At 40.0% G+C, this 27,407-nt stretch overlaps 1 protein-coding gene across 2 annotated transcripts in view; it reads right to left on the minus strand.

Annotated features, from left to right (window-relative positions):
- mgll (monoglyceride lipase) overlaps positions 1 to 27,407 on the minus strand; it is a 204,865-nt gene that overhangs the window by 18,561 nt on the left and 158,897 nt on the right. For both annotated transcript variants that reach the window (XM_028824024.2, XM_051921170.1), the window contains exon 7: positions 20,612 to 20,827. In XM_028824024.2, coding sequence (XP_028679857.1) covers positions 20,612 to 20,827 — 216 coding nt within the window. The remainder of the gene's footprint in view (positions 1 to 20,611; positions 20,828 to 27,407) is intronic.

The raw sequence follows: 27,407 nt of genomic DNA on the forward strand, positions 1-27,407 counted from the left end.
TGACTGCAAATGTAAATCCTTGGATATTTACATATTATACAAGCTACAAATATAGTATTGTTATATTTATCCTCAGTGATAATGGAGCAGACCTCGAGGGAAGGCCATCGAAATGTTAAAAATAACAGCTCGTCAGTTAAGTGGGTAACAGCAAACAAACGTGGCTATTTCTGAATATACACACTAGAGAGTCAGCACTGAAGAGCTGAACCATCATCTTTAACAATCCAATATTTGAATTATGACAATTCGTTCAGATATTAAAAGTAGTTAAAATAATCAATCCTGCCAAGCATAATTAGAAATAAATGTTGATGCCCCAGAAAGGTACCTCTCAGGATCAAACATTCAGCACAACAACTAATCACAAACTAAAATAAGCTTTTTTCCATTCAAATTAAAGTAAACCTTTAATGAGAGCAGTTCTGTTTAATTAGATCAGTATTCCTTAGATATATATATTATATTATGCAATTAGCATAATTTACACTAGCAGGTGAACTGGGCAACACAACTCAATAGGGTGCACACATAACTACTAAATATAAAAAAAAGCTCCACAGGCTCCGTTTCCAATATTATGCTAACTTACCTGCCAGCCCTTCCTACTCCATTTGTGCAAAGGGGGCACTTAAAATGTGGGGTGTTGCTGTGATCCAACATATCCTAAGATTCATGATGATAATCCAGTCATTTATTCCCTTTGATAGAAAACAATGTGCCACCATGAATCACTACAAAGGACTCCCAGAGATGGCTGTCCTTCTCTCACGCACATAGTAGCACACAACCCCAGAGGAAAGTCTTCATGTTACTTTGTTTTGCTATATATTGTTTACCTAAATTGAATTGTATGTTCATTTACTTACAAACTGTCCACCTTTTCAAAGAAAGTTTAGATAAAATCAAACAAATCAAAATAAGAATAAAGCAACAAATGTTGGGAAATTGGAGCAGGGATAGAAAGCCAAACGAAAAGGGGAAAACTGAGCTTTTGTAAACAGCACATAAACTATTTATGAGAAAGGACGAGTGAATAGTCAACAACAGAATATAAATTGCTGACATTCTAACCCAGTCAATTAAAAGCAAAACTGGTAGTCTTTGCTGTTCCGAATTAAACGTTCAGGTAGTGGGGAGGAAACGATTGAAAAAAGCAATTCTGGTCTGCATGTCTCATAAAACATGATAAAAGAAGGTGATGCTCGCACTGCACCAAGCTGCAAGTGGACTGCCAGGCAGTCTCCACGTCACAGGAAGGGTACAGAATGTGCATAACAGAAACTGTGGAATTTCAAAGTTCATATTATGCACAGAGGCAAGAATAAAATAACTAACCAGTTTTTTTTCTCCTTTGTACAACATAAAGAATAACACAAGAACCACAAGAACAGACGAAAGAAGAGTTTTCTCCCATTTTTAAATTTGCATCAGTTTACAGAGTTCTGGCTCTAAGGCAGCTGATAAAATATTTAAAACACAGCAGAGTGCCTGCAGGCTTTTCTCTTGGCTTGTATTCTTCCACCCTTCTTCCGTAATCTAGTCCCCTGTTTATATGCTTCACTCCTCGTCTCACTGTCTACTCCAGATAAACGAGTTATAGAGGGGTAGGAGGGAAGGCTCACTCATCAAAGCTGTCATACATGTACAGTTATTCGACTCCCTATTCTTGCCAGCTTTGACTAAAACTTCAATCTGTTTGCATATATACAGTATAAGCGTGTGTTCTGTTATCTGTTAACAAAGCAACACTTGCATAAAGAATAACTGTGTTCTCCACAAAACAGAATGTTTTACAAAGATTCTAACACTGTAGCTTACAATGTACACGCCAGCTATTGGGATAGGTGCTAAGTAAGCCTATGTCATAACCACTGACAACCGAAGAATTCATGATTATAGCATCATTTTATCCACTCCGAGATGAATGTAAAGATGGTGGTTTTTCATACTGATGCAACTAGCTTTCTTGATTATATTGAAATGGAGCAGTTGTCCTCATGGATGTGCTTATCTAATTTGGTCAACTACTGTATGTATACTGTGACAGCAGAATAATTCAGTGGTTAGTGCTGCTGCCATAACACTTCAATAATTAAAATACCAGTTCAGTCTTGGATTGTGTTGTTTTGAATTTCCATGCTTTCACCATGAGGCCTTTTCTCTGTTTACTCTAAGTTTCATCTCAAATATGGTGTGGGGGGCAAGTTATTTTGTGATTTTAACATGATCTGGTATGTGTGATAAATGGTTTGCGAATATGTCCTTCATTGGACAGGCAGCCTTTCCAGGATTCACTCATGTCTCATGTCTGCTGCTGCCCACATTAGCTCCTGTCATCCCGTTACCCTGAATTGGACTAATGGACTTTGAAAATGGATGGAATGAAGAGTAAGTGGATACACACTTGTGAGTATGTGGACGATCCTGCTTTCACTGTATCGTTGCAGGCGGTGGGTGTGCAGCTTTTCCTTTTCTTCCAGTGTTGTTTTAGGAAGCAGTCTGTAATGGCTTGACTGACCTTACCTATAATGGCTTTTTGCATGAAATATTTTCAGCTAGTGCTCATATTACTAACACACAGTTTCCCTCTTTCTCTCTCTCCCTCGAATTGCCATGCAATTCTGAGAATCAACTGCATCGCCACACATAAAGATGTATTTTGGTGTGAAGTTTACTGGGACTTCTCCCAGCTCATCATTTGTCCAAATCACTGGTATTTGTTTACCTATGATTTCCAATTTATTTTTGTGTTTACCTAGAGCACCCAGCCCTTTTGGGAAAATCATGTAATTCGGCTTTTGATTGGTACTGAGCAGCACTCAAAATTATTTTAGTATTTACATTGATGTGAACTCTGCTTTAAGGCAGACAGAGGGTTATTAAGTAATCAACAAGAGTTGGGACACCTGTGCAAATTGTTTGCTTCAGCTTCCAAGGCTTAATTTACTTCAATTGCTGCAGAACATCTGTAGGTTATAACTTATTAGTTGTTCCCTGATGAAGGCCAATTTGTATTATTCTGCTATTCCCTTGTTACTTTCTCGTATACAAAGTATAGGGAAAGTACTGTAATCATCCAAAAATTCCACCTCGAGATTTTGATGAATCTCGAAGTTTTAGACCTCCCTGAGTCTGATTTACTTTCTTGTAAGGGAAAGTATTTTAATTGTCCAAAAATATGATTTTGAGATTTTGATGACCTCCTGTTTTGTCTTGGTAGAGTAATATATATTGCTCTACTTTCCCCTATTGTATTAGTAATATGTAGCCTTAGAATGCCTAATCTCACAGACTTACCACTGTTTATAATGTATTATTGTATATAACTTATCCCCACCTTCCCTTCTATATTTATAACCTCAGGCAATTAGATGTAGTAAAAAGACAAGCAGAAGTTAAGTTACAGTTTAAACAATGTATTATTGATAATATTTATAAATAATAACAAAATGCAAAGTATATTTGAATATTGGCAACCATACAACCTGATTAAATGGTGATATGTGGTTCAGGCGGCACACAGTCTTCTAGTTACTTAAATGTCTGTAGTTAAGGCATCATTGATGCTCAGCTTTCAGCCACATGTCTGTTCAAAATGGCTGCTGAGCTGGGCTCTTCATTGTCTTGTCTTCATCACAGGATAGCAAGAGAGATGCTTCTTTCAGACGTTGGTTAGTAAGAGAGAGATACTTCTACATCATCACAGGTTAGCAAGAGAGAGAGTGTGAGGTTAAACACATAAATATATAGGTTTTCTGTCCAACCCCTACAGCCAATAGGGCGTCGTAGTACTTAAAGGCTTCCGAACCAAGCCAATTCCAAACAGCCATACTTCAGACCAATGGGGGAAATATAACATCTTAACACCTGCCCCCAAACCATATGTTAAAGTACACCTTAGCCCATTTGCGGGGGCAGAAATGACTTTAGCAAAGAAACACTTGCCAAACTGGTTTAAAACACACATCTTCCCCCAAATACTGTCGTAAAAATGTAAAGAGGCTCAGTCGTAAAAGGGGGAGCAAACATGAATGCCTCTCACCAAAGTATCACTAAATTACATTGCTTTGCCTAAAAATCAAATAAAGACATACAAAATATTCATGAAATTATATGTAAAATCTCACATCACAACACCTCCCTGAGTCTGAAAATTCCATTTTTGGAATTATGCCTCTGTGTGTGCATGTGTGTGTGCGTGTGTGTTTGTGTGTGTGTGTGTGTGTGTGTGGATGTATTCATGAGTACACTTTCACTTAGGTCAACCAAATTTTGCATACAAGTATTAGGTACAAAACGTAGATTTCTATCAACTTTTGAGCTATTTCCGCTAAGCGGAAGTGGTACTTTTTTATTCATGCAGCAGCAGAGTCCGATTTATTCAACTTTACTTTTATAGTAACTGTTCAATATATTATTAATTTGATTTGATTTGTTGTTGATGATTCTTTAATGTACATAATAAAAAAATATAATCATTGTCTTGCGGTTTAATCCTTATATATCCATCCCCATATCTGAGTATACCAGAAAGTCTAGGGGAGACAGCTCCCAATTTGTTTTCAGTTTTTGCTAACCTAAACTTTAAATTTAAACCTCTGCTTAACCTTTTCACCATTTTAGGTCATTTGTTGCATTTCAACTGATTAAATCTAAAGAATAACTGGAAACACAAAGGTGTTCTAAAACTTTTGACTGATAATGTAAATATGAAGTAACTACTTTTTTCTATGGTACAGTACTTATAATCTTTACTGTCATTTGCTCACCACTGTTTTTTAGGTAACTAGAAATCAAATAGATCAGAAATAGATTAACATTCACTTCAACAAGCCTATTAGAACCATTTGCTGACATTTTCTCAACTGTCCTTCTTATCTAAAGACAAAATTGACATACAGTATCTGGTGATATGTTTGAGGACGAAATTATGTCACCAGTATTCTGAATCATACCATAGGCTGCAATGACATTACTCCACATGACCACTGGTACTTCATCACTTGTTTCTGTTGCTAAAAGTTTGTGACTTCTTTGTCACAGACCTCCTAACAGTTCAAAAAACTCACTAAGCAACCACTGAACAACACTCGTTGATTCTTCAGTGTCACTGTGCCATTGCTTGAGTAAACATTTGAAATAAGACCACCTTTTATGCACCACATTTGCTTTAAAACTTTTCCCCTTCTTTTGTTGGCGACGTGTGCCATTTTGGTCAGACATACACGTAAGAATTTCCCTGTACTCTGTACTACTAGTATTGCTTTATTGTATTTTTTTTATATTTATGATTCTTTATTGGTCCTTTACCGTTATTTGCTCTTTTTCCAGCCATTATTGCCACTGTGTCCTTGGATTATTCATTGTGCCAGTGCTTGCTATTAAATGTCATTACAGAATAATGACTTGTTAATCTATGTTAACATCTTATTCTTGGGCCTTGAATGTTGTCTGCCTTATTGTGATTGAGTTTTTTATTGCACTGAGCAGCTGAAAGTGATGTCTGTCTTATGAGTGCTGACTCACCCAGAAATGACTGAGTCAGATGTGCTTTGCAGATATGAACAGTTCTTAAACTGGTTTCATGTACAAAACACTGTTTCCAAACGGAATAATTAATCTCTTTTTTGTTTTAATTTTCTTTAAACAAGGTTGTTCAAAGTCTATCATGCCTATATATTTTAAACTGAAATCTTAAAACAGAACTGGATTCCTGAGAGGCAATGTTCAACTTCTGCAGAACTTAAAAAACAGACAAGTCTGTTAGGAATCCATTAAGAATTTAAGAGTCGCTGCTGTGTGGTAAGATGAAGAACAGGTTCATATTCACCTGCTGTGTGTGCTCCCTGTTTAATTAAACTCATTACTGATGTTCTCTCTAAGGTGTGTGCCTATGTAGGAGCATGTCACTTTTTATACTTCAATGCTATTTTCCAGTAGCACACAAAGAAACCAGTCAAGAAATTCTCACCTTGCCACCAACACAATGGCACTCCCTCCCAGAAATCAGTTGTTAAAGCTTGCAATGTCTGGAAAGCCTATTGGTGAATCTTTTGTAAACTGACATTAAACTGACCAAATTAGTTTGTCTTGCGCCTACTTCTCCTGAACGCTATCCGTGCCGTATGGTGATTTTTTATTTTGAAATTAGCCAAAATTAAGAACGGAATACCCATATTAAAAATAGGTATATATTTGAATATAGGTTAAATATTCTGGATTCTTCATATATGTTTGAGCCACATATGCATTTTGTTATATTTTTATTATTAAGTAGCTGTGTAAGCCTGTGATGTAAAAAGCCCAGGGTCCTAGAAACTATTGAAATCGTCAGAAAAAAAATTGAAATGTAGAGATGTCAGGTAATTGAAAGGAACTACTCTGGGCGTCTCTCTCCTAGGAGGATTCGTTTTGCCGATGTGCTCGCCTCGCTTCTGTATTGGCGGCTAAGTGAGTGACTCTCTCTTCTAAGGTTTTCTTTTGCTGACATGCTCGCCTCACTTGTGTATTAGCGCCGGGAGGAAAAGTAAAAGGGATACCGTTTTGTCGATGTGCTCACCTCACTTCTGCATTAGCGGCTAAGTGAGTGACTCTTTCTTTGGAGGTTTTGTTTTGCTGATGTGCTTGCCTCGTTTGCGTATCTTCAGAGGTGGAGCCCTTACCCCGACTCCACCTCTCACTTCCAGGCCGGACAGACATACACACACACACTTCCACGTGTAGATGTTTATATACAAGATAATATTTTTACTTTCCAGCTCACGGTGCGTCTCTGAAACACACAGTGCTTACGACATCTGCATAGGTGCAGAAAAGAAGCAAATGAAAATGGCAACTTTCTGATGACCGTGACAGTTAAAAACACAATGCTGTACAAAAACACAATTTTCTCTGTGTGCAAAGTGACGTGATCAAAGAAAGAGGAGGCTGGGTGGGGTTTCTCCAACATGAAGACCTGCACACAAGTTCATTTGTCAACTCTAAACTGGCCCTGTTTGAGTGAGTGGAGGTTTGTGCGTGAGTGTCTCCTGCGATGCACTGCTGTCTCATCCATGACTGGTTCAAAGCCTTATGTCAGACACTGCTAATATCCATCCATCCATTTTCCAACCCGCTGAATCCGAACACAGGGTCATGGGGGTCTGCTGGAGCCAATCCCAGCCAACACAGGGCACAAGGCAGGGAACCAATCCTGGGCAGGGTGCCAACCCACCGCAGGATACACACACAAACACACCCACACACCAAGCACACACTAGGGCCAATTTAGAATCACCAATCCACTTAACCTGCATGTCTTTGGACTGTGGGAGGAAACCCATGCAGACACGGGGAGAACATGCAAACTCCACGCAGGGAGGACCCGGGAAGCGAACCCGTGTCTCCTAACTGCGAGGCAGAAGCGCTACCACTGCGCCACCGTGCCGCCCATCACTGCTAATATACACTTTGGTTTTCAGTGACCTGATCACTGGAATACAATGGATATGAGAATGAATGGAGCAGCTAATGCAAATATAACTTTTCAGCTGTAATGTCATCCTAATGTTGACTTAATAGAGGTAACGATATCTTCATGTCTTTCACTCTGCAATAATGAACATAATAATTCTTTACATTTATATACAGTGTACTGTATAAACATAAAAATGAGGTGAACTATCATAAAACAGCTTTTGAGCTAATTTAGCAAAATGAGAAAAAGTACACAAATTGACATTAAGAAATTTGTTGATGATACTGTCTATGTGGATAGGCTTAGCTCCATTAATATCTGGAAGGATGGATGGATACCAGACATTACGTAATGCCAATAGATAAGGTTTGTCTTTCATTGAGAACAACATCAAAGGGTGAAAAATACAGATGAATGCTTCACTATACATGATCATAAATTGTTCCTTTGTTGTTTACAATAACTTCTTTCTCCATCTGTTCCTCCAGGACCCAATCTAGAAATTGAACTCATGGTGGATTCGAATTTAAAAGCAGATGGTGTAAGAAACTGCCTCATCCGCTAGACCTGGCAGTTATGCTCTCTGAAGGCAAATTATAAAGCCAAAAATACAGAAATACAGGCTACATTTAAGCAGGAACAAAAGATTGGGATTCCCAGGGATTTCATTTGGATTCCACGAGAAACGAAGCTGTCTGACAAATCGACTCTACTTCCTTGGTATGGATAGTCGTTTCAAAGTTAAAAAGAGTGAAAAAAAAATTTGCCCCTATTGCATTTTTAAACACAATCCAATAATATCGTGTAACTATTAGGCAATGTAACCTAAAGTGATCAAAATGAACATGTGCTTCCACAATAAAAACAGAAAAGGAACACTAAATTAGAGCAGTCACCCTCTATCTACTTCATTTATTAATCTCTTTCATCCTTTAGTATTTAATGGTTTTCCACGTATTATTCTAAATGTGTTTTGCCCTGATTCACCTTGATACTTAGTGCTGGCAAGCAGACCGAATCTATTTAAAGCACAAACTAGGCCACGGCCTTCAGAAAGGTCTCACATTTTACATGTTAAGAGAAATCACTGGCAGGAATTTACCTTTAATATCCCTAGAGGCGTTTGCCAATTAGTTAGCTATAAAGAGTTCACTAGTATAGTGACTGCTAAAATCCCGAGGGGCCAATGAACAAAGACAGTGTACAATTTATCTGGACAGATTTATATCAACGATCCATTCCACTTGAATGTGTTCACGACACTAAGCATTTCCTATTATCCTTAGCTATTTAAACAGAGTGTGTGCTAAAGCCAAAAGTTAACCTTAAAAATAAAAGAGTGGAGGCCAGTTAAGTGCCTTGCTAATAGAAATTGCTGTTCCTGTGGTTTATCCTTCCAATGTTTAAAGCTGAAGTTGTGTTGTGGGCTAACATCCTATTTTAAAAGCTCAAACATCAATACTACAGTGTGAAGATGCCTACTGACATATAGATAAGGGGAGTTATATTAATGAAAAAGGTCAGCATTTCTCTTTGAACATGGCAGTCTTATTTTTCTCTTCGTGCCATTATTATTATTGCTTGTTTCCTGTCCTATTCACAATCTCACCCAGTTATAGAAGACAGAAGACCCTTCCGGTTCCAGCCCCTTTGAAGTCACTTCCTATACTGGCCATTAAAAGCCGCCACCTTTCCTCTATTCCCTCAGTTCTGTTCAGGACTCTGATCTGTACACTTCAGTACATCAATTTATTCAATTTTGCAGCCAGGAAATAATATACGGGTAGCTACCCCAAAACTTGCTATGGCTCTTTGTGGAGTTTGTGACAAAACACAGATCTTGACTGTTGGATTGCATCTTGACTTCTTAATTAAAATACTTTAATACCACTGTTATCCTCACGTCACCAGTTTATTTGTAGGTTTTGATCATTAGGAACATCATTTTATGAGTTTTTGGCAGCATTCACATCCTAGAAGATGACCACTTGTCAATGCCCTTATTACTGGGAATGGACTCTCTTGTGTCGGTAGGTCTTACTATCCATCTGTCGCGGCTGGAGTATGAGTTGCCGGGGGGTGAAGTCTATCGGTTTTGGACGAAGGCTCAAAGCGATCTGGTTTGGCCTAACTTGTGTTATTATCTCACGCAGTTGGTGGATGAGCCCAGCCCACTAGAGAAGGCTATTCTTGAACAGCCGGAGCTCGTTCAGCCACTGCTTAGGAGGTGGCACTCTGTGTGGACAGACAAATTGGGTTGGACTGAGATGGTGTGTCATTACATTCACACAGTCGACCCTGTCCCAGTTCGGAACCGAGCCTACAGAGTGTCGCCTCTGAAAAGAGGAATAATCAAGGAGTGGGTTGACCAGATGTTGGCGGAGGGGGTCATTGAGCCTTCCACTTCGCCATGGGCTAGCCCTGCGGTGCTCGTTCAGAAGGCCGACGGGACCTACCGATTCTGTGTGGACTATCGGGAGCTGAACAAGAAGACCTTGGATGACGCTTACCCCATGCCACTCATTCATGACATCTTGGAGTCTTTGCATGGGGCAGCAGTATTCAGCTCCCTAGATTTGAAGTCCGGGTATTGGCAGGTGAGGATGGGGAAGAGTAGCATGGAGAAGACCGCTGTCATCACTCGGGAGGAGTTGTTCCAGTTTCGGGTGATGCCCTTTGGACTTAAAAACACTGGGGCATCATTCCAACGGCTAATGGAGCAGGTCTTCCAGGGACTCATTGGGAAGACCTGTTTTGTTTATATCGATGACATCATTGTATTCTCCCCATCTGTCCAACAACATCTAAAGGACCTCGACCACATCTTCCAGCAACCGCATAAGGCTCATCTGACCCTCAACACCAAGAAGTGTAGATTTCAGCAAGACCATCTGAACTTCCTTGGCCATGTGGTGTCAGCAGATGGGGTCCAGATGGACCCAAAGAAAATTAAGTCCTAAAGGTAGTCACTGAAAGGATGAAATCGGATGGATGGTTCAGGAGCCCTCCACTCTTCCGGAAAACCAATGAATCCAACACAGTCCTCAGTGCACAGATAGACAGACAATCCAGACCCCAACAAACGAATACAGTCCAGGACACAATGATTAATTAAAGTTCCAATAACAGCAGCCAGCACGACAGATAAACGCAACACACTACGCACCAAAACAAAACAAACTTTTCTTCCTTTTGCCCTCTGCCCTCCTTTAAACCTCCTTTGACCACCTTTGACCCCAGCAGCCCCAGCAAGGACTGCTGGGAGATGCAGTTCTTATTTAACAGCACTGCTACAATGTCACTGCTATTATGTGATGTATGGATGCAGTGTAGTGTGGCATCATTGCCCATACAGTATAGAAGATAGTGATGCGGTACTCTCAGTATCAAAGTGTCTGGGTAATTAATTCTCAGTGTTAGTTATCTGAAAGTCTTCTAGGGAGTCAGGTCTCTTTTTTTCACGTGTTTATTCCGTCTTTGATTGTGGTTTACATATTGGGCATTTAGCGTTTGGTTTCATTGTTTGTCTTTCTGGCCTTGGACACAGGTTTTGTTTTTGGCCTTGCTTTCTTACTTATCTGCTGGTCCTTGTGCTAAATCGTTTTCTTTGTTTTTTCCTTCTGAGTCAAGAAAATGTATGTAGTGGGCAAATTCGAACCAATGTCCAATTTAAAAAGGGCAAATTTAGTCTTAACCGTGTTATTTATACCAGTAAGATTTTTAAACTGAGTGACACAATGGCAGAGTAACTTAGCATTCACGACTCCCATCTCTGCAGTTGCTGTCTGCCCTGGCAGTGTTGAGTGCAACGTATAAAAAGGTTTTCATCAGGGTGCCAGGACATCACTGGGCACACTCTTTCATGCACAAACAAGCTTAAAATGCAATCAGCCTAATCTGTGTGCCTTTTAGATGTCGGGAGAAAATGAATATTTATAGAAAGCCAATGGAAGCAATGGAAGAACATGTGCACATTTACAAAGTAATTCAGTCATATTTGTAAAATGATGCAGTCACTTGCATCATACTGTAACACATTATTATTGTGAAAGAGTACAATCATGTGTGTGAAATAGCATAAGCTCTTCTGAGTCATAACAACACAGATCTGTGAAATAATGTAGTTTGTTTTTTTTTGCAATATTGCACAATCCATTTACAGATAATAAAATAATTTGTGAACTACTGCAGTAGTTTTTCAGTATTGGCCAAAAGCTGCACTACTTGAGTGACTGATTTTGCTGACAGCAGAAATGGAAAATACACTTCTTTGAAGACTGGTATTGGAAAAACAACAGGCAACGAAAAGGAAAGTGCATAGCTATTAAATAAATAAATTAATGAATAATTCAGACTTCATCCACAAGATGGCAGAATACCATTTATTCATATATTCTGTGCCATTAAATCTAACCGTTGAGCAGATGCTTTAATCAGGACTAATCTCAATATAATGTTTATATTGACTAAAGTTAATTGATTGTATTACCCAACTTTATTGTCCAAGGTATCCCTGATGTTTTGCTAAGTTTGAAGCCCCATGCACCACTGATGTGATGTTAAAAATATTCACTCATGAGCAAAAACCTTGATTTGAAAATGTCTTCGGTCACAAAACCCTTGGTGTTTGTTTTATCATTTCTTCTTCATTTGTTTTAATTTTCTTCTTTTTTTGTATTCCAAAAATATGTTGCAAAATCAAAATATATATACATTTATTCGAAGCATGTACATTAACAAATATTTAAAAAAATGTAAAACAGAATGCAAACTCTGGCATGTAATTTAAAATACAATACCCTGAAATAAAATATTTTAAACAATTCAACCAATTTGCTCATTCACTATAGATTCTGAACTGTCATTCAGCTCAAAAGATCCCGAAAACGCATATCCATTTATATAAATGTCTACAGTTGGCAAAGTATATTAAATAAACCACAAAGCTGTCACTAAAACTGGCAACAGGCATAGAAGAATATAAAAAAATTCAAAGGAGCTTCTAAAAATTCCCAGGAGTGAAGCCAGCAAAACACCTTCCAAAACTGAACACAATGAACCAAACTACATGACAAACCTGACTGAATTACATACAGTGTTCCACTGCTGAGATGGGAAACTCTGTCTGCACTTTCCCACACGTGGTATTAGTACCGATGGTCATGTCTTTTATTCCTTACTAAGGTTTGCAAATTACTTTGGCTATCTTTGAGGCACTAACCCATATAGAAGACTGTCCATCCATTCAGCCACTCTCTGAACTCACTGTCTCAAGAACAGCCATCAGGCACCCAACAGGAATGTAACACTGAATGACATGCCATTCTGTTACATACTGCAAAGGAATACTAAGGCCAATACTGTCACCAATCAAGATGACCTGTGGTGAAGTGCTTAAGGCTTTGGACTTCACATCCTGAGGTTGTGAGCTCAAATCCCACTACTGTGTGACCATCAGCGAGTCACTAGACCTGCCTGTGCTCCAACTGGAAAACCAAAGGAAATGATGTAAGTCGCCTTTGGATAGAGGCATCAGCTGTAGAAGACAGTTAAACTGCCTTGTTGTACAGCTTCCATCTGGCACAGCAGGTCTCGCACAGCTTCAAGTAAAGCTATAGAAAAGTTGAAACTCATTAAAGACCTTCTGCCATAAGGAACACTAAAATCTTCTACAGGTACAAGTAACCCATAGCGTCAAACTGGCTTCTGACCTGCGGCCTACTAAATATGACTCAAACTGTAGCAGGCCTCATAGCACCTTTTCTTTTAACTAATACCTTTTTTTAAATTATAAAACTGGAGATAATCAGACATACTGTATTTTCAATACACCAGAGTCTACCATCAGTTAGAAGCTTTAAATGCCACATTTTAGACAGAAGTACCATATATTATTCATTACTAGCCAACCCGCGGCGTAGCATACGCCCCATAATCACGCTGCTCTTTTAATGAGTTTTAAGCACAGGGAAAAAAATGAACATTTGAAAAATCCGTAATTTAATAAACCACCAAGAAAAGTAACATTGCAACAATGCACGCTATGAACCAACATACAATTGTCTGTGACTGAAAACTGGAGGACCGCCGTCGTGCCTCCACCTCCCAGAGCGAGGGACGGGGCTGGATGGCGCTCGGGCACGGAGGGTGGAACAGGGGGGAGAGGGGAAGGACGCCCATTCCTCCCCCTCCGTCCCGGCCCCCCCGCCATTCATTGTTCTTTGCGGTTCCGGCTTCTTTTCTATATATAATCCACCAAGTCACCCGACCATGGTAGTAGCGAGGGGGGGTGTGTACAAAGGGCAGGGATGTAATAAGTGCGAGCGTATGACCCGCACTTACTGGGAATTCCTCGTTTGTGGGGAACAATTGCAAGCCCCAGTCTCCATCACGAATGGGGTTCAACGGCTTACCCACACCTGTCGGCGCTGGGTAGACACACGTTGATCCATTCAGTGTAGTGCGCATGCAGTACCGGACATCCAAGGGTATCACAGACCTCTTAATGCTCAATCTCACGTGGCTGAAAGCCACTTGTCCCTCTAAGAAGTTGGACGCCGACCACTCGGGGGTCGCGTAACTATGCAGCAGTAGGGAGTCTCGTTCGTTTTCGGAATTAACCAGACAAATTACTCCACCAACTAAGAACGGCCATGCACCACCACCCACAGAATCGAGAAAGAGCTATCAATCTGTCAATCCACTCCGTGTCCGGGCCGGGTGAGGTTTCCTGTGTTGAGTTAAATTAAGCGAAATTTGTGTGTGGTGAGTTGTTGCGTTCGGGCACATGAGCAGGCACTGTGAATGCCTTGAGAGCGTGGGTGGACGCGTACCGGGGAATAATGAGTATCTATAAGGTGTCCCACTCGGGAGTACAACTTTAAAAATGCGAATTACTCTGCAACGCGTGCATGTATCATCATGCAACAAGGTTCAAAATATTCCTTATATAATGAAGAATTGATTCTGTGTCATAAAGAGGCGGGCACTATAACGGGCGCCGCTACGGGGCAACAGGACGGGGCAACTTGCCATACCTCTCATGCCAGTATGGAAGAGATCCGATCGTTTTTTGGAGACAGGGTGATCTCGAAAGGTTTGTGGCCACCTCGATCGCCCGATTTAACTCCCCCAGATTTTTTTCTATGGGGATATTAAAAGGGCAAGGTTTATGCAAGCAAACCCAGGACCATCGAACAACTGAAAGCAAACATCGAGCATGAAATTGTTTCCATCGACAGTGACATGTTGCAGAGGACATTCTCAAATATGGAGCGTCGCGTTTCCTTGTACGTGGACGTTGGGGGAGGACATTTTCAGCACCTTTTGTAATGTGGACTTGTTTTCCACTAAATACAGATATGTTCAGTTCTTACAGCTCGCCTTTACGTTCACACGTTCGCGAGTAATTCGCATTTTTAAAGTTGTACTCCGAGTGGGACACCCTGTATATATCTTCTTAGATATAGAAAGCATCTGATGCGGTGTTTGGTGAATTGTTGCAGTTTGTGAGTTAGCAGTTGTGATGGTTTTACACTCCAGTACATTGCGGTGAACGCTGGTAACAGTCAGGCGCTCTCGTCCCATGCTCTTAGAGATGGTGGGCGTGTCTCTGTATTGGTTCGAGTTGTTGGGCAGTGCTCTGTTCATATCCCATGGTCGGACGACTTGGTGGATTATATATAGAAATGCAGCCGAAACCGAAAAGAATAATGAAAAGTCACCATGGCTCAGTGGTGCATGTGTACTGTAGCAGAGACAAAAGCGAGTTGGTGAGTTGTTGCGTCCGGGCACATGAGCAGGCACTGTGAATGCCTTGAGAGCGTGGGTGGACGCGTGCCGGGGAATAATGAGTATCTATATATCTTCTTAGATATAGAAAGCGTCTGATGCGGTGTTAGAGTTGGTGGGCGGGTCTTTGTGAGTTGACGGACGTGGCTATTTCTTGCGTATCCCATGGTTGTCTTCCGGCAGTGTGAATGCCTCGAGAGACAGGGTGGCGGTGTTTGGTGAGTTGTTGCAGTTTGTGAGTTAAAGGCTGCGATGGTTTTACACTCCAGTACATTGTGGTGAATGCATTGCGGTGAATGCTGGTAACAGTCAGGCAAGCGGGTGGGCAGGCGTTCTCGTCCCATGCTCTTAGAGTTGTTGGGCGTGGCTCTGTGAGTTGTCGTCATATCCCATGGTCTTAGAGTTGGTGGGCGGGTCTTTGTGATTTTGCGGGCATGGCTATGTCGTGCGAAACCCAAGGTTGCCTTGCTTGAGCATCCCATGGTTGTCTTGCTTGCCCTGTCGGCTTAGTGAATTATATATATAGATAATAAACTATAATTACAACATAAAAAATGTAAAGTTGAAAATTTCAGATCTAAGCAGGTCTTTGTGCATATCTAGTAAATTGTATCATAGAGTATAAAGGAGCATTTATCTGTTGGGGTGTGTATATATATATATATAGTGGAATATGGCCGGCAGCTTATCCCAGCCAATACCCCCTGGAGCCCTCCCTGCAATGTGGAGATGACCCGAATTCCAGCAGGGCATCATGGACCTTGGAGTTTTCCTTCACAGCCCTGCTGGATACCATGGGGGCCACCAGAGGACGCTGCAGGGAGGCATACGGATTTATATTTGCTCTATAAACCGGAAGTACGTCCTAGTCACAGGGACAGAGGAAATGATGTACTTCCGGGCTGAAGAAAAAGAGGAGTTTCACCTGACCCGGAAGTGCTGGGGAATCACATGGACTGGGGAATCACAAGCACTTCCAGGTTAAGATATAAAAGGACTCTGGGAAATCCCAGCAGCGAGCAAAGTTGGGAGGAAGGGTGACTAAGCTGCTGGGAGGAGTGGAGGAATTATTATTGAGTATTGTATTGATTGTTTATTAAGTATTGTGGAGTGGAGGGTGCTTTGTGCACATTGTTATTATAATAAAAATAACATTTGGACTTTTATCTGGTGTCTGATGAGTGGTCTGAGGGTTCAAGGGGACGACAGCGCCCCCTATCTGTCACTATATATATATATATATATATGTGTATATATATATATATATATATATATATATATATATATATATATATATATATATAAAACAGCCAATATTAGAAAGTTAATGTTATTGTCAAATTCACATAACGGTCTGTTTAATTTAATTACGTTTACAAACAGCAGAGTCATTAACATTTGAAAATATGACTGTATGACCAAACTTAGAGAAATATGATGCAAGATTAGTAAACCTTAAACAGAACTTTTCTTTTCTTTGTAATATCAGGTTTTATTTCTCTATTTTTGTGTGAACTGTTTTGCTTTAAATTATACTAAAATGTTTAAAATGAAGATATTTGGTTTGTGGAATTATTTGAACACTAGTCATACTATTGCCTGAACAGGCCTATGAAACAAGCTAAAAACTTTCATGATTTTGGACAAGCACAGCTACAAAGTATATAAAATACTAATGTCTGTCTGTCTGTCTGTCTGTCATGTGATTATTTGTGAACTCATGAGGCTACAACCTTGACCTGGGTCTTAAATTGAAAGTGTACGACCCTGATATGCTCTGGAAATTAAAAAAAAGAGGTAATGCAACTTGATGGACACTTTACTGGTGGAAAGAAAAGCTGATTGCAATTAAAGCACAATTGTACAAAGCCACCTATTGATAATCCGCCAGGTCACGGTACCTACGTGTTCAGATTCATAATCCAGTGTAATTTCTTAAACAAGGAGAGAAGAGCTTACTGTTGTTTACAACTAGCCTTTTTTAGCACTTTATCTTAGGACAATAGTGTTTCACTAGTAGGATAATAAATTTAAAATGTTATAGCGATTTCAGATTAATTAAAACGTATTGTTCATAAATTATTTCTGGAAAATGGCCATTAAATTAGTTATGATGAAAAAGAAAACCTGGGAAATAACCAGACATATAGTTTAGTTGCCACTTTTGCACGAAAAATTATTTAGGGCCAGGAAAACTGAAATCTGAATATTCAGGCTGAGTTATGAAATATGCGCAGGCAGGGATGTTAATCTGACTTCAAATGCAAACCACATGGGGGACACAGCAGTTCAGTTAAAAGATAGTAAAGCCCCCAAACATTAGAGGTACCCTTAGGTTGGGGTAGAGTTCCATATTCCCTGTTTTTTCCTGCATATCTTTTAATATTCTACTAATAAAATGGATTCAAGTGTTACCACTTACTGGGCAACCAGATGGCAAAGCTGCAAGTCATTCTGCTTCATGGATATGCAGTGTCAAGTTCTTATACTGGCACCGGCATGGGCTTGGTGAAGTTTGCTTCATCTTACAAAGACACACAGGTTAGGTTGGCTCACACTAAGTGCTTTGTGTGTGTGTGTGTGTGTGTGTATTGGATTATGAGTGTGTGAAGCCTGTGGTGGACTGGTTTTGCCTATGCTGGTGTTTAGCTTGTGTCCAATGCTGCTGCTGCTCTTGCCACCAGCAAACCCAAACTGAAACAAATGCATCTGGAAAAATGAACAAACTAATCTAATTTGGTACAAATTCTCCAATTGCCTGAGTAATGTTTTTCTTGGGAACTGGAGTGAGTTTGCCTTGTACTGGGCCTCTATGCAGGGCTGGGTATTAACTGGCATAAGGCTTTGTTATGATGTGAAATTTTGCATACAAGTTGATAAATATTTTGCATGTCTTTATTTGTAACTTACACAAAGCAATGTAATATTAGTGAGAAGCATTCATGCTTACCCCCCTAGGACTAAGTCAGGAAAATGAATTTTACGACAGGGTTGGGGGAAGTGCCTCAAACAAGTTTGGCTAATATTTCTCTTCTGGAGTCTCTCAGTCAACCCCCACAGGAAAGCCAGACTGCCTAACTGCCAAGTTTTACCTTAACACCTGGTTTGGAGGGCAGGTGTGTAGGTATTCTGTCCCCCCCATTGGTCTGAAGTATGACTGTTTGGAACTGTCTTGTATCAGAAGCCTTTAAGTACCATGACGCCCTATTGGCTCTAGGGGTTGGACAGAAAACTTATAAATTTGCTTGCTTTACTCAGCTCGCTCTCTCTTACCAAACTGATGAAAGACCATCTCACACCATGAACTGAAAAGGACAACACAATGAAGAGCACAGCTCGGCAGCCATATTGAGACAGGCATGCAGCCTGCTCTGAAGAAAGCTGACCACAAATGATGCCTTAACTAGAGACATTTTAAGTAACTAACAAGTCTGTGTGCCACCTGGAACTACACATCACCATTTATCAGGTTGTATGACTGCCAATATTCAAATGTACTTTGCATATTGTTATTATTTATGAATATTATCAGTAATACATTATTTAAAGTGTAACTTAACTCCTGCTTGTCTTTTACATACCTAATTGCCTGAGGTTATAAATGCAGAAGGGAAGGTTATATGGTACAGTACCTTGTAAACAGTGGTAAATCTGTGAGATTTAAGGCATACTGACAAAGGCTACATATTAATAATACCAAAGGGGAACGTAGAGTAAAATATATCACTCTACTAAGACACAACAATGAACCAACAGAAGACCAACTAAGTCTGGGCCTCAAACTCCAACTGATTTCACTCTAGTCAGTTGCTTAATTAGGCACAGAGTCTTCGTTAATTAAAGTCATCCTTTAATTCCATGGCTTGTTGCTGCTCTCGTTGTGTAATAACAGACATTTATGAAATTGTTGACTTTTTCTTTTCTAAGAGCACTGTTAAAATGTTTTGGGGATGAGCATTCCTGAGACCTCCATCTTTCTACCAAGACAAAACAGGCTTCAACTACCCATATCTGTGCACTTTAATATTCAGGTTTAGAAAAAGAATGAATGAACTTCTTAGTGTAAAAATGATGAAATCAAAAGGTTAGTGTTGTCACATGTCTAGCAAATGATGACAAATGTTGCCTAAACAGAAGAGACTGAATGGATTACAAAACATTTTGCAACACTAGAATGAACATTTCTGATTATGTAAAAACTGGCTTGGCTGGAGTAGGATGACTGCTCACTGCTGAATAATTTCATTAAGATTTTGAATCAATTTATGCTATTATTACAGTACAATCTGGTTTTGTTTAGTGAAAATTGAAAAACACATACTTTTCACAATGTCAACAAAAATGCCTAATTTATGTTTTGCAAAGCCAAGAACGCTAACTAGAATATAAAATTATAAAGTAAGACCACACACATACCGTCTTAATTAGGAAGTCACTTAAAGAATGTAACCATTTTTAATCTTTTGACCCTGAATGGGATAGCAGAGCAGAAAATGGATGGATAGATCATTTTTAAGACAGAAATGGATTGCTGACAGATGTTTGTTCAGCAGAACAAAACAAATATTTAGATGAATAATTCAGAAGGAACTTTCCTGTTTTGGAATAACGTAATTGCCATCCTTTATGTTGTGCTGCCTTTATTCACTTCTGACTGTATCCCATTTGCTGCCTTTTTGACACTAGCAGGCAGACCATGGATGAACCTTATGCACTTGTGACACAAGACAAAAAAGTGAAGGTTGCTTGATACGGTTTAATGACCTTCTGTCTCTGGGGCCAGTGAAACAAAACAGACATGAAGCTGCTTTGATTTTTAAGAAAAGCAAATCAACATAAAAAGCTACCTTAGGTAGGTTTGGTTTCGTAACACTTCCCGGAAAATGACAGGTTAATTCATCCCATATGATAATTACTTTAGTTGATGAATAGTTCACTTTTAGTTCACTTCACAGAGACACCATCCATTATCCCTGAAGCGCTACAAGAGACCAACAAGAGCTAAAACGAGGAAACAGCTACTCCTACAAAATGGATGTGGTCAAAATGACAAAAATGACCTTTAAAATGGGTCTGGGACCAGATTTGCCAGATGTATCAAGGGCTTGCATTGAATAGCTTTAATTACAAATTAATGAACCCTTAGAATTCTGATTGTAAGCTAAAAAGAAAACTGTGAAATTAACAAGTAAGCATCTGCCTGGCTAATTACAGATCTACAATGTAAACTAAACACTGATTATATAATTGAGCTAGTGGTTTATAAATATTTAAAAAACCCATTAATAAAACTGTCAATTGAAAAAGCAAGATGTAACAATATTGACTTTGCATTATATTAAGGAAAAATGACTGAGGTACCTTTAGAGTTTTGTCCACACTCTGCGATTTTTCAAAAAAGAGTTGTGACCCTTTGATATCGCAAAGTTTATCCCCTGTTCCATGGAGCAGCAAATAAGGCCATGAAATATCAGGCAGGGCTTTCTCAATCTTTGTGGTGGCACTCATTAACTGCATCCCAAAGGAGATCCGCAGCCCACCACGGTAGTTGAGCTCATCAGCTTCATAATCCTCAACCTGCAGGGGGACAAACACAAGAGGGGTCAGTCACAAGCATTCGTGATCATTTCAGACTCGACCGATCCATTCCCTGCAGTACAACTTACTCACATTTAATATATTTTATTTGTAACTAAAGCAATAAAGGAGAGCTGAATGCAATGTAACCAAAAGAATTCAGACAATTAAGTAGCAGAGAGACCAGTCGGAATAAAAAAGGAAGCTAATCATGTGCTCTGAAAATATGAAACAAACACCCTGAAGTCAGACTGACACATTAAACTTGTACCAGTTGCACTGTTCAGTAAGCGCGACACTCCCTGAAATGTTATCTTTATAACTATGATTTTAAGAAGTCAACATCATTTATCTTAGCAGTTACTCTTCACCAAGTGATCCTGTAACTGGGTTTTGTTAATGGACAGATGCCACTAGCATTATACGTATGTAGGGTGAAGTCTAACAAATATGCCCTCCGGGTAGACGTACAAAAATTGTACTTTCTTTCTTTAAAATGCCGCTTCTTGGTCAATGTCCCACAATTACTTTGTGAAGGACTGCTTTCAAGAACAAAGAAAAAATTGTTCCTTGATCGCTCAACATCCGGACCCACTCAGCCAACAAAAATAATACGCTCCGTTGAGGAACATCTCAATAATTTTAAAGATGAAAAAAATGTGTATAAAATAGTTTTGTTCATTGAAGAAGAAGAATCTAAATGTGCAGATATTACTGGTTCTGTATGGGAAGGAATGGCTTACTTTTACTTAAGTGGCACACACTATGAAGTGTGTTGAAGAAAACAACAACTGCCTAATGCAATAATAGACCCTCCGAATCAAAACTGGCCTATGAACTCCACTGTACTCCCTGGGAAGGACACAAAAGCAGCTGCCTGAAATCTAAACAACAGAACCAAGCTGTGCGCGGAAATAGAAACCACAGTTACTGTCAAAGTAAAATATAAAAGCAGTTTGTAAAGTTTCTCTGCGCTGACCTTCCATGAGTTCTTGCTTTTTTTCCTGTTTCAACTTCACACGGGAATTAAGTAAAAAACTGAAACTATGAAGTTAAATGGTATCAGCACTTAGATCAAAGATGTTCTGCCGTGGCAGGAAATGCCCATCTTTACTGGTAACAAGAAGTTACACACCATCTGAAAAGAGATGCCCAGCTGCACTTGAAAGGCTCATATGTCTTACATAAAAGGCAAATCAAAGGAATGGCCAGCCTTGAGAGTGAGACATCATAATGTATTTGAATTCCTGTCAGTGAGGTACACAAGAATTAACAAAAGGCCTCCTATACAATGAAGAAACATCTCATAACCTTCCAAAGGGTGTTTGTGTTTTTCTTTATGTGCACTATTTTTAATATTTACCTGTACGAGAACTGTTATTTTAATTTATATTAATGACATAAATTCAGATATATAAAAAGCAACCTTCTGAAATTTGCAGAGGATAGCAAAATTTGAGAAATGGTAAATAATGAGGGGGCAGCAAAGCTATTCAGAAAGATAGTTGTTAAAACTGGGCAAACCCTTTCCCTCTGATCATGGGAAAGGCGCTATATAAGTAATATTTATTATTATTATTATCTCTCTATTATAAAAAAAAATCTTGGTGGAAGGGAGACCAGGGAGACGAGACGTGATCTTCTCGGAAGACACTTAAAAGACCCGCGAGATGAAAGAGATTGGCCACAGAGCATCTCGTGGGGACCTTAAACATGAGACTTAGTGCCAAGAGATTGCAATTTGATGTCACGCGAGATGTCCGACTGCAACTCCTTAGCGTGTGTTCAGCACCCCCACCCCTTCACAATGTGAGCGGCAGAGACACAAAGCGGCAAAAGGACAGCTGCTGCACAGGCTTTTAAATGACCGACGCACAGCGCGACAAACATAACAGGCACCTTGCCAGCAGCAGCAGCAAGACAACATGATCCGATTGCATCTCCTTAGCGTGCGTTCGTTCAGCCGCAGCCGCCCCCCCTTCACAACGCAAGCAGCATTATACATCCTGCGAGAAAGAGATTTAACCGCGCCCAGGGCCGGAAATAAAGGACAAGTATTCTTTTACAAAAGTTTAAAAGTAAAAGTGAAAATAATGCATATGTAACAATTCCCATTGTATATCCGATAAACCAAACCCGAGGGTGGGCAAGCAAACCAAGCAGGGGGCAGAGCCCTCTAGTTATTATTATTAATGCAGAGAAGCACAAACTGTTATTGGCAGGCAAAATAAAAAAGTGTTGTCAGTACAAGTTGGGAAAATACTGAGCTAAACAATGCTAACTCTTAAAAGTATTTAGGCGATTTTAGAAGACTATGTGGACAACATCATTGCATTCTTCAACCAATGTGAAGAAAAATTAAAAAGGTTAATAAAGATTATAACAATTAGGAAGTAAATGATCAAACTCCACAATATGCTAGGGCACAAAAATGTCTGACAATAGCAACCAAGCACACCTCTCAACAAAAACGTATGTTCTGCTCTAATAGATCTGGGAACTGAAACTCTTTATTCTTTAATAGAAAAGGTCTTGAACATTCAAAATATATCAAAACATTTCATGAAAAAAAGCTTAAATTGTTGAATCTTGCACTCTAAGACAGATTAAAGTTAAGAGGAAGTGTTTTCAAGAAGGAAACCAGAATGCACTTCATGAGATAAAATTTTGTGGAATCTGTGACAAACTAGCAGTTCATGTATTTGAATGTCTCATGCATTGGCGTCTGAGGACCATCTTCCAGACTCAGACAAGTTATGCAATAACCTGCCAGGCCAAGAGGGGGCACCACAGCTAAGAATCTTCTCCTCCATAGCTCTGAGAAGCCTCCCAAGGAGAGCACCTCAGTCATGTCCCCACTCAACTAAACCACACCTCTTCAGGTTGGGACGACGTAATCGCTAGAAGATGGCATCTCAGTCTGAGGAACACTGTCCTACATGACAGAGCTCACTGGCCCAGACCTGCTTGAGAGAACTGATAGTTTAGAGAATTTAAACAAAAGAAAAAATGTAATGAAAAGCTAATTAATAATTACTACAAAACACTTAATTGCCAAAAACAGACAATTTACAAAACAACAAAAAATAAATTGGTAAAAATTAACAAAACTAGAGCTAGAAGAAAACTATGACTGCAATGTCCTAAAATGGCCAAGCAAGAATTGGTTGCAATGTTCTCTCTGTGTCTGCATGGGTTTCCACCCACAGTTCAAAGACATGTGTGTGTTTTCCTTGTGATGGACTGGCACCCTTTCCAGGGTTTGTCCCCTGCCTTGTGCCCCATGGTAGCTAGGTTAGGCTCCAGCAGACCCCCGCAATAATGTAAGCACTACACAACACCTTACAGGGGCAAAGTGTGGTCTAATATCAAACTATAAGACTGATAGTGATTTCCCATATCAGACTGACTTTGTGATTCTGAGCCCGTCATTTTATCTTGAGGTGGAGTTACAACTGTAATGTATCCTGATCTTACAAATCATCCATAAAACTGATTATTTTGAAAACAAATAATGAACACCATTTTTAGGACAGAGTTTTCAACCATATATGTTAAAAGTGACTAATACCTAATTCTTTAATGCACTACATCACTGACAACTATTGCAATTATAATAAGTGTGTATGTTTAATGTGTCACTGTGCTCTGTACAAATATTTTATAAATCTACTTTTCTTTCTACTCACATGCACAGCTAACACAAAGCCAGATTTAGCACAGGGGCTTATCATTTAGAACTGCTAGGCAAGCATTAGAAGACAAGATAGGGACAACCGCGAAATGGACATTATATACAATTTTTGTGTGTGAAAGTTAGCATGAAACTGTATCCTCTTTGCCTTCTTAGGAATGGTATGAGTTACCTAAGTAAGGGCCTGCACATGAAGAAAGAGTATAAAGCCTTGGAACATTGCCCGGCACACCTTTGTGACGATGCGGGTTCTGCTCCATGTTCCCAGTAAAAACCAGAGGTGAAAAGTGGAGATAAAAACAATAAATAAATTCTTTAAAACGAGGTTAAAACAATGACTGGAAGCAGTCTCTTTAAAAACAAAACCTGGTGTCTACTTTTTACCTGGTGGCTCCCCTGCTTCTCCCATCAGGCTTCTCAACAGGGGAGTCGCCCTTCCTGCACCTGACCTTCTCTCCACTCAACTGGTCTGGAGGCTTCACGATCCCTGGCTTTGGTTGCGCTCCCTCCAGACCGAGACTTGGCTTCCCCCAACGGCCAGGATGCTCAAGTTGGGGAATCCATCACCCAAGCCTCCCAACTCCCGCTGTCCTCCACAGCAAGCCATCCTTCTGCTGGTCACTCCCGCTCCTCACAATGCTACCTACTGCCCTAGGTGTTGGCCAAACACCCCGCTAGGGCTTTCTGTCCAGCTGCCTGTGAGTCTCGCTCTCTCTCTCTCTCTCTCTCACACACTCCGCCTTTCTCCTCACTGCTTCCTGTAACTTCCATTTCTTTCTTTTACTTTTCTTCTTCATCCACCCCTCGCTAGCCACCTCGCACTACTATTTAATTACGGGGACGTGGATCAGCTGTGGCAATCAGCAGCTCCCGGGAACAATTACGGATGCAGACGACTCCTCACCTGTGAGAATCGCCATTCAGAGGGCTGTGACACACGTTCAAAGAACAAACAAAAAAATTACAGAGATCTATTTTTAAAACATCTGTAATAATATGAGCACCACGTTACAGTATTCAAACTACCCCACCAGTAACTGTTGCCACTGCTTCAGTTTGACAAATGCCACAACCTTTGAAGCTGACGGATGGATGGGAGATAATGTCATCCGATCCTAAAAATCCTTTCAATGCAACAAAGAAAATGGCAGACTCTACACATCGGGCCCCCACTCCTGAACTGGGTTCTCGTCATGGCTTCCTTCGTCTGTTATGCAGCGTAAACCGTCATTAAAGAAAGCTAAGTTATTTCTCCTATGTGATTTCTTACCGCTGTATCACTAAGGGAGGGGTATCGCCTTTTAATATCATATCTATATAGATTCAGGTTATGTAATACGCCACAATTACAAAAGAACTCATTCCAACAAGAGAGCTAGCGCCCCCTGCAGGAAACAGCAATTTACATACTGTGAGAGACGGCCGGCAGATCAATCTGGCAGGGACGTCCCAGAACGGGAAGAATGGAGAAGGGCAGCCTTTCCAAGACATCGCCTCCCCCAGGATGCTAGGCGGCAACTCCCCTGGACGGTAACTGTACCACGGATTCCCTCAGGGCATCATGGGACATGGAGTCCATTTTCTCAGCCCTGTTGGGTGCCATGGGTGCCGCCGGGGGAGCTCATAAAGGACCTGGGGACTCCTACTTTTCCTACAACCCAGAAGTACTTCGGAGTTACGAGTACGGAAGCCCACAGTACTTCCGGGATGCATGAGGACTGATGATGTGGCATTTGACCCGGAAGAAGAGAAGGAGCACTTCCGGGTCAAGGAATATATAAAGGACTGTTCGAGTCCGAGCAAGCGGAGCTGGAGTTGGGAGGTTGGGTGAAAAAGCTGCTGGGAGTGGAGGATTATTATACTATTATTGATTATTTGTATTGAGAATTGTGGCGAGTGTGGTGCTTTATGCACTTTATTGAAGAAAATAATTCAAAATTATACTTGGTGCTTTTAAACGTGTGTCCTGAACGTCTGTCTGTTGGGTTTCACGGGGCAACAGCACCCCCTAGCGTCCACAATACAAAATGCCAAACAGTTTCTACATTCAAACCAGATCTTTCATGGCCAAAAAGACAAGTCATTTACAGAAACCCGTTGGGTCACTGCCAGAGTATGTCATACTGCACTGTAATATTTTCAGTCTCCTCACACACAATACAGGATCGCATAAATATCATTACAACTTATAGTATTTTTTAAACTGCCTGACCCATTTGCTGCCTAACATCAGGTCTCATTTTTGTTGAGTCCATTTTTCCCTTCTTTATTTGTGTTAATTACTCCCAATTTAGTTTGGAGTCTTTGGGTCAGAGTTTCTAGCTAACCTTTCCTGTCAGGTTCTGCTGCAGCCGTTGGTTTCACCGTCAACTGAAGGAGATTTAAGAGCTGGCCTGGCCACAGCTGTGTCACTGCTGAACTTCTGCTTTGATGAAATTCCTGCTTAGCAATAATTATAGCATAGAGCATTGCATTTGCAGAATTTATTAATTAAATTTACTTTAAGTTTATTAAACTTGTTACGAGTTGTTTTTCTTCTTTATTGCATTGCTTGCTGAAAAAACAAAGTCAATTGTTGCCTGATTACTGTACATTACATGTCCTGCCACTGTTCCTAGGTAATTTGTTTATTATTAAAGTTTAACATAATGTTTGCTTATTATGTGCATTTTTAAATTTTTTACAAGTGTTTAAATTGTGGGAAGTTTTTTTTTTGTGGTTTTGTCCTTTTTTTGTACCAACAATACATAATTAAGAAGTGACAAGGACTTTGACTCCTCAGCAGTTTATTTTTTAATCTATTATAAGTTGTAAAGGCAAAATGTAATTCATAGTGGCTTATTATACAGGCAGCAATTGTGAGTACTGTTACTATAATACTTACTT

The sequence above is a fragment of the Erpetoichthys calabaricus genome, chromosome 18 (assembly GCF_900747795.2).
Source record: "Erpetoichthys calabaricus chromosome 18, fErpCal1.3, whole genome shotgun sequence".
Taxonomy (NCBI): Eukaryota; Metazoa; Chordata; class Cladistia; order Polypteriformes; family Polypteridae; genus Erpetoichthys; species Erpetoichthys calabaricus.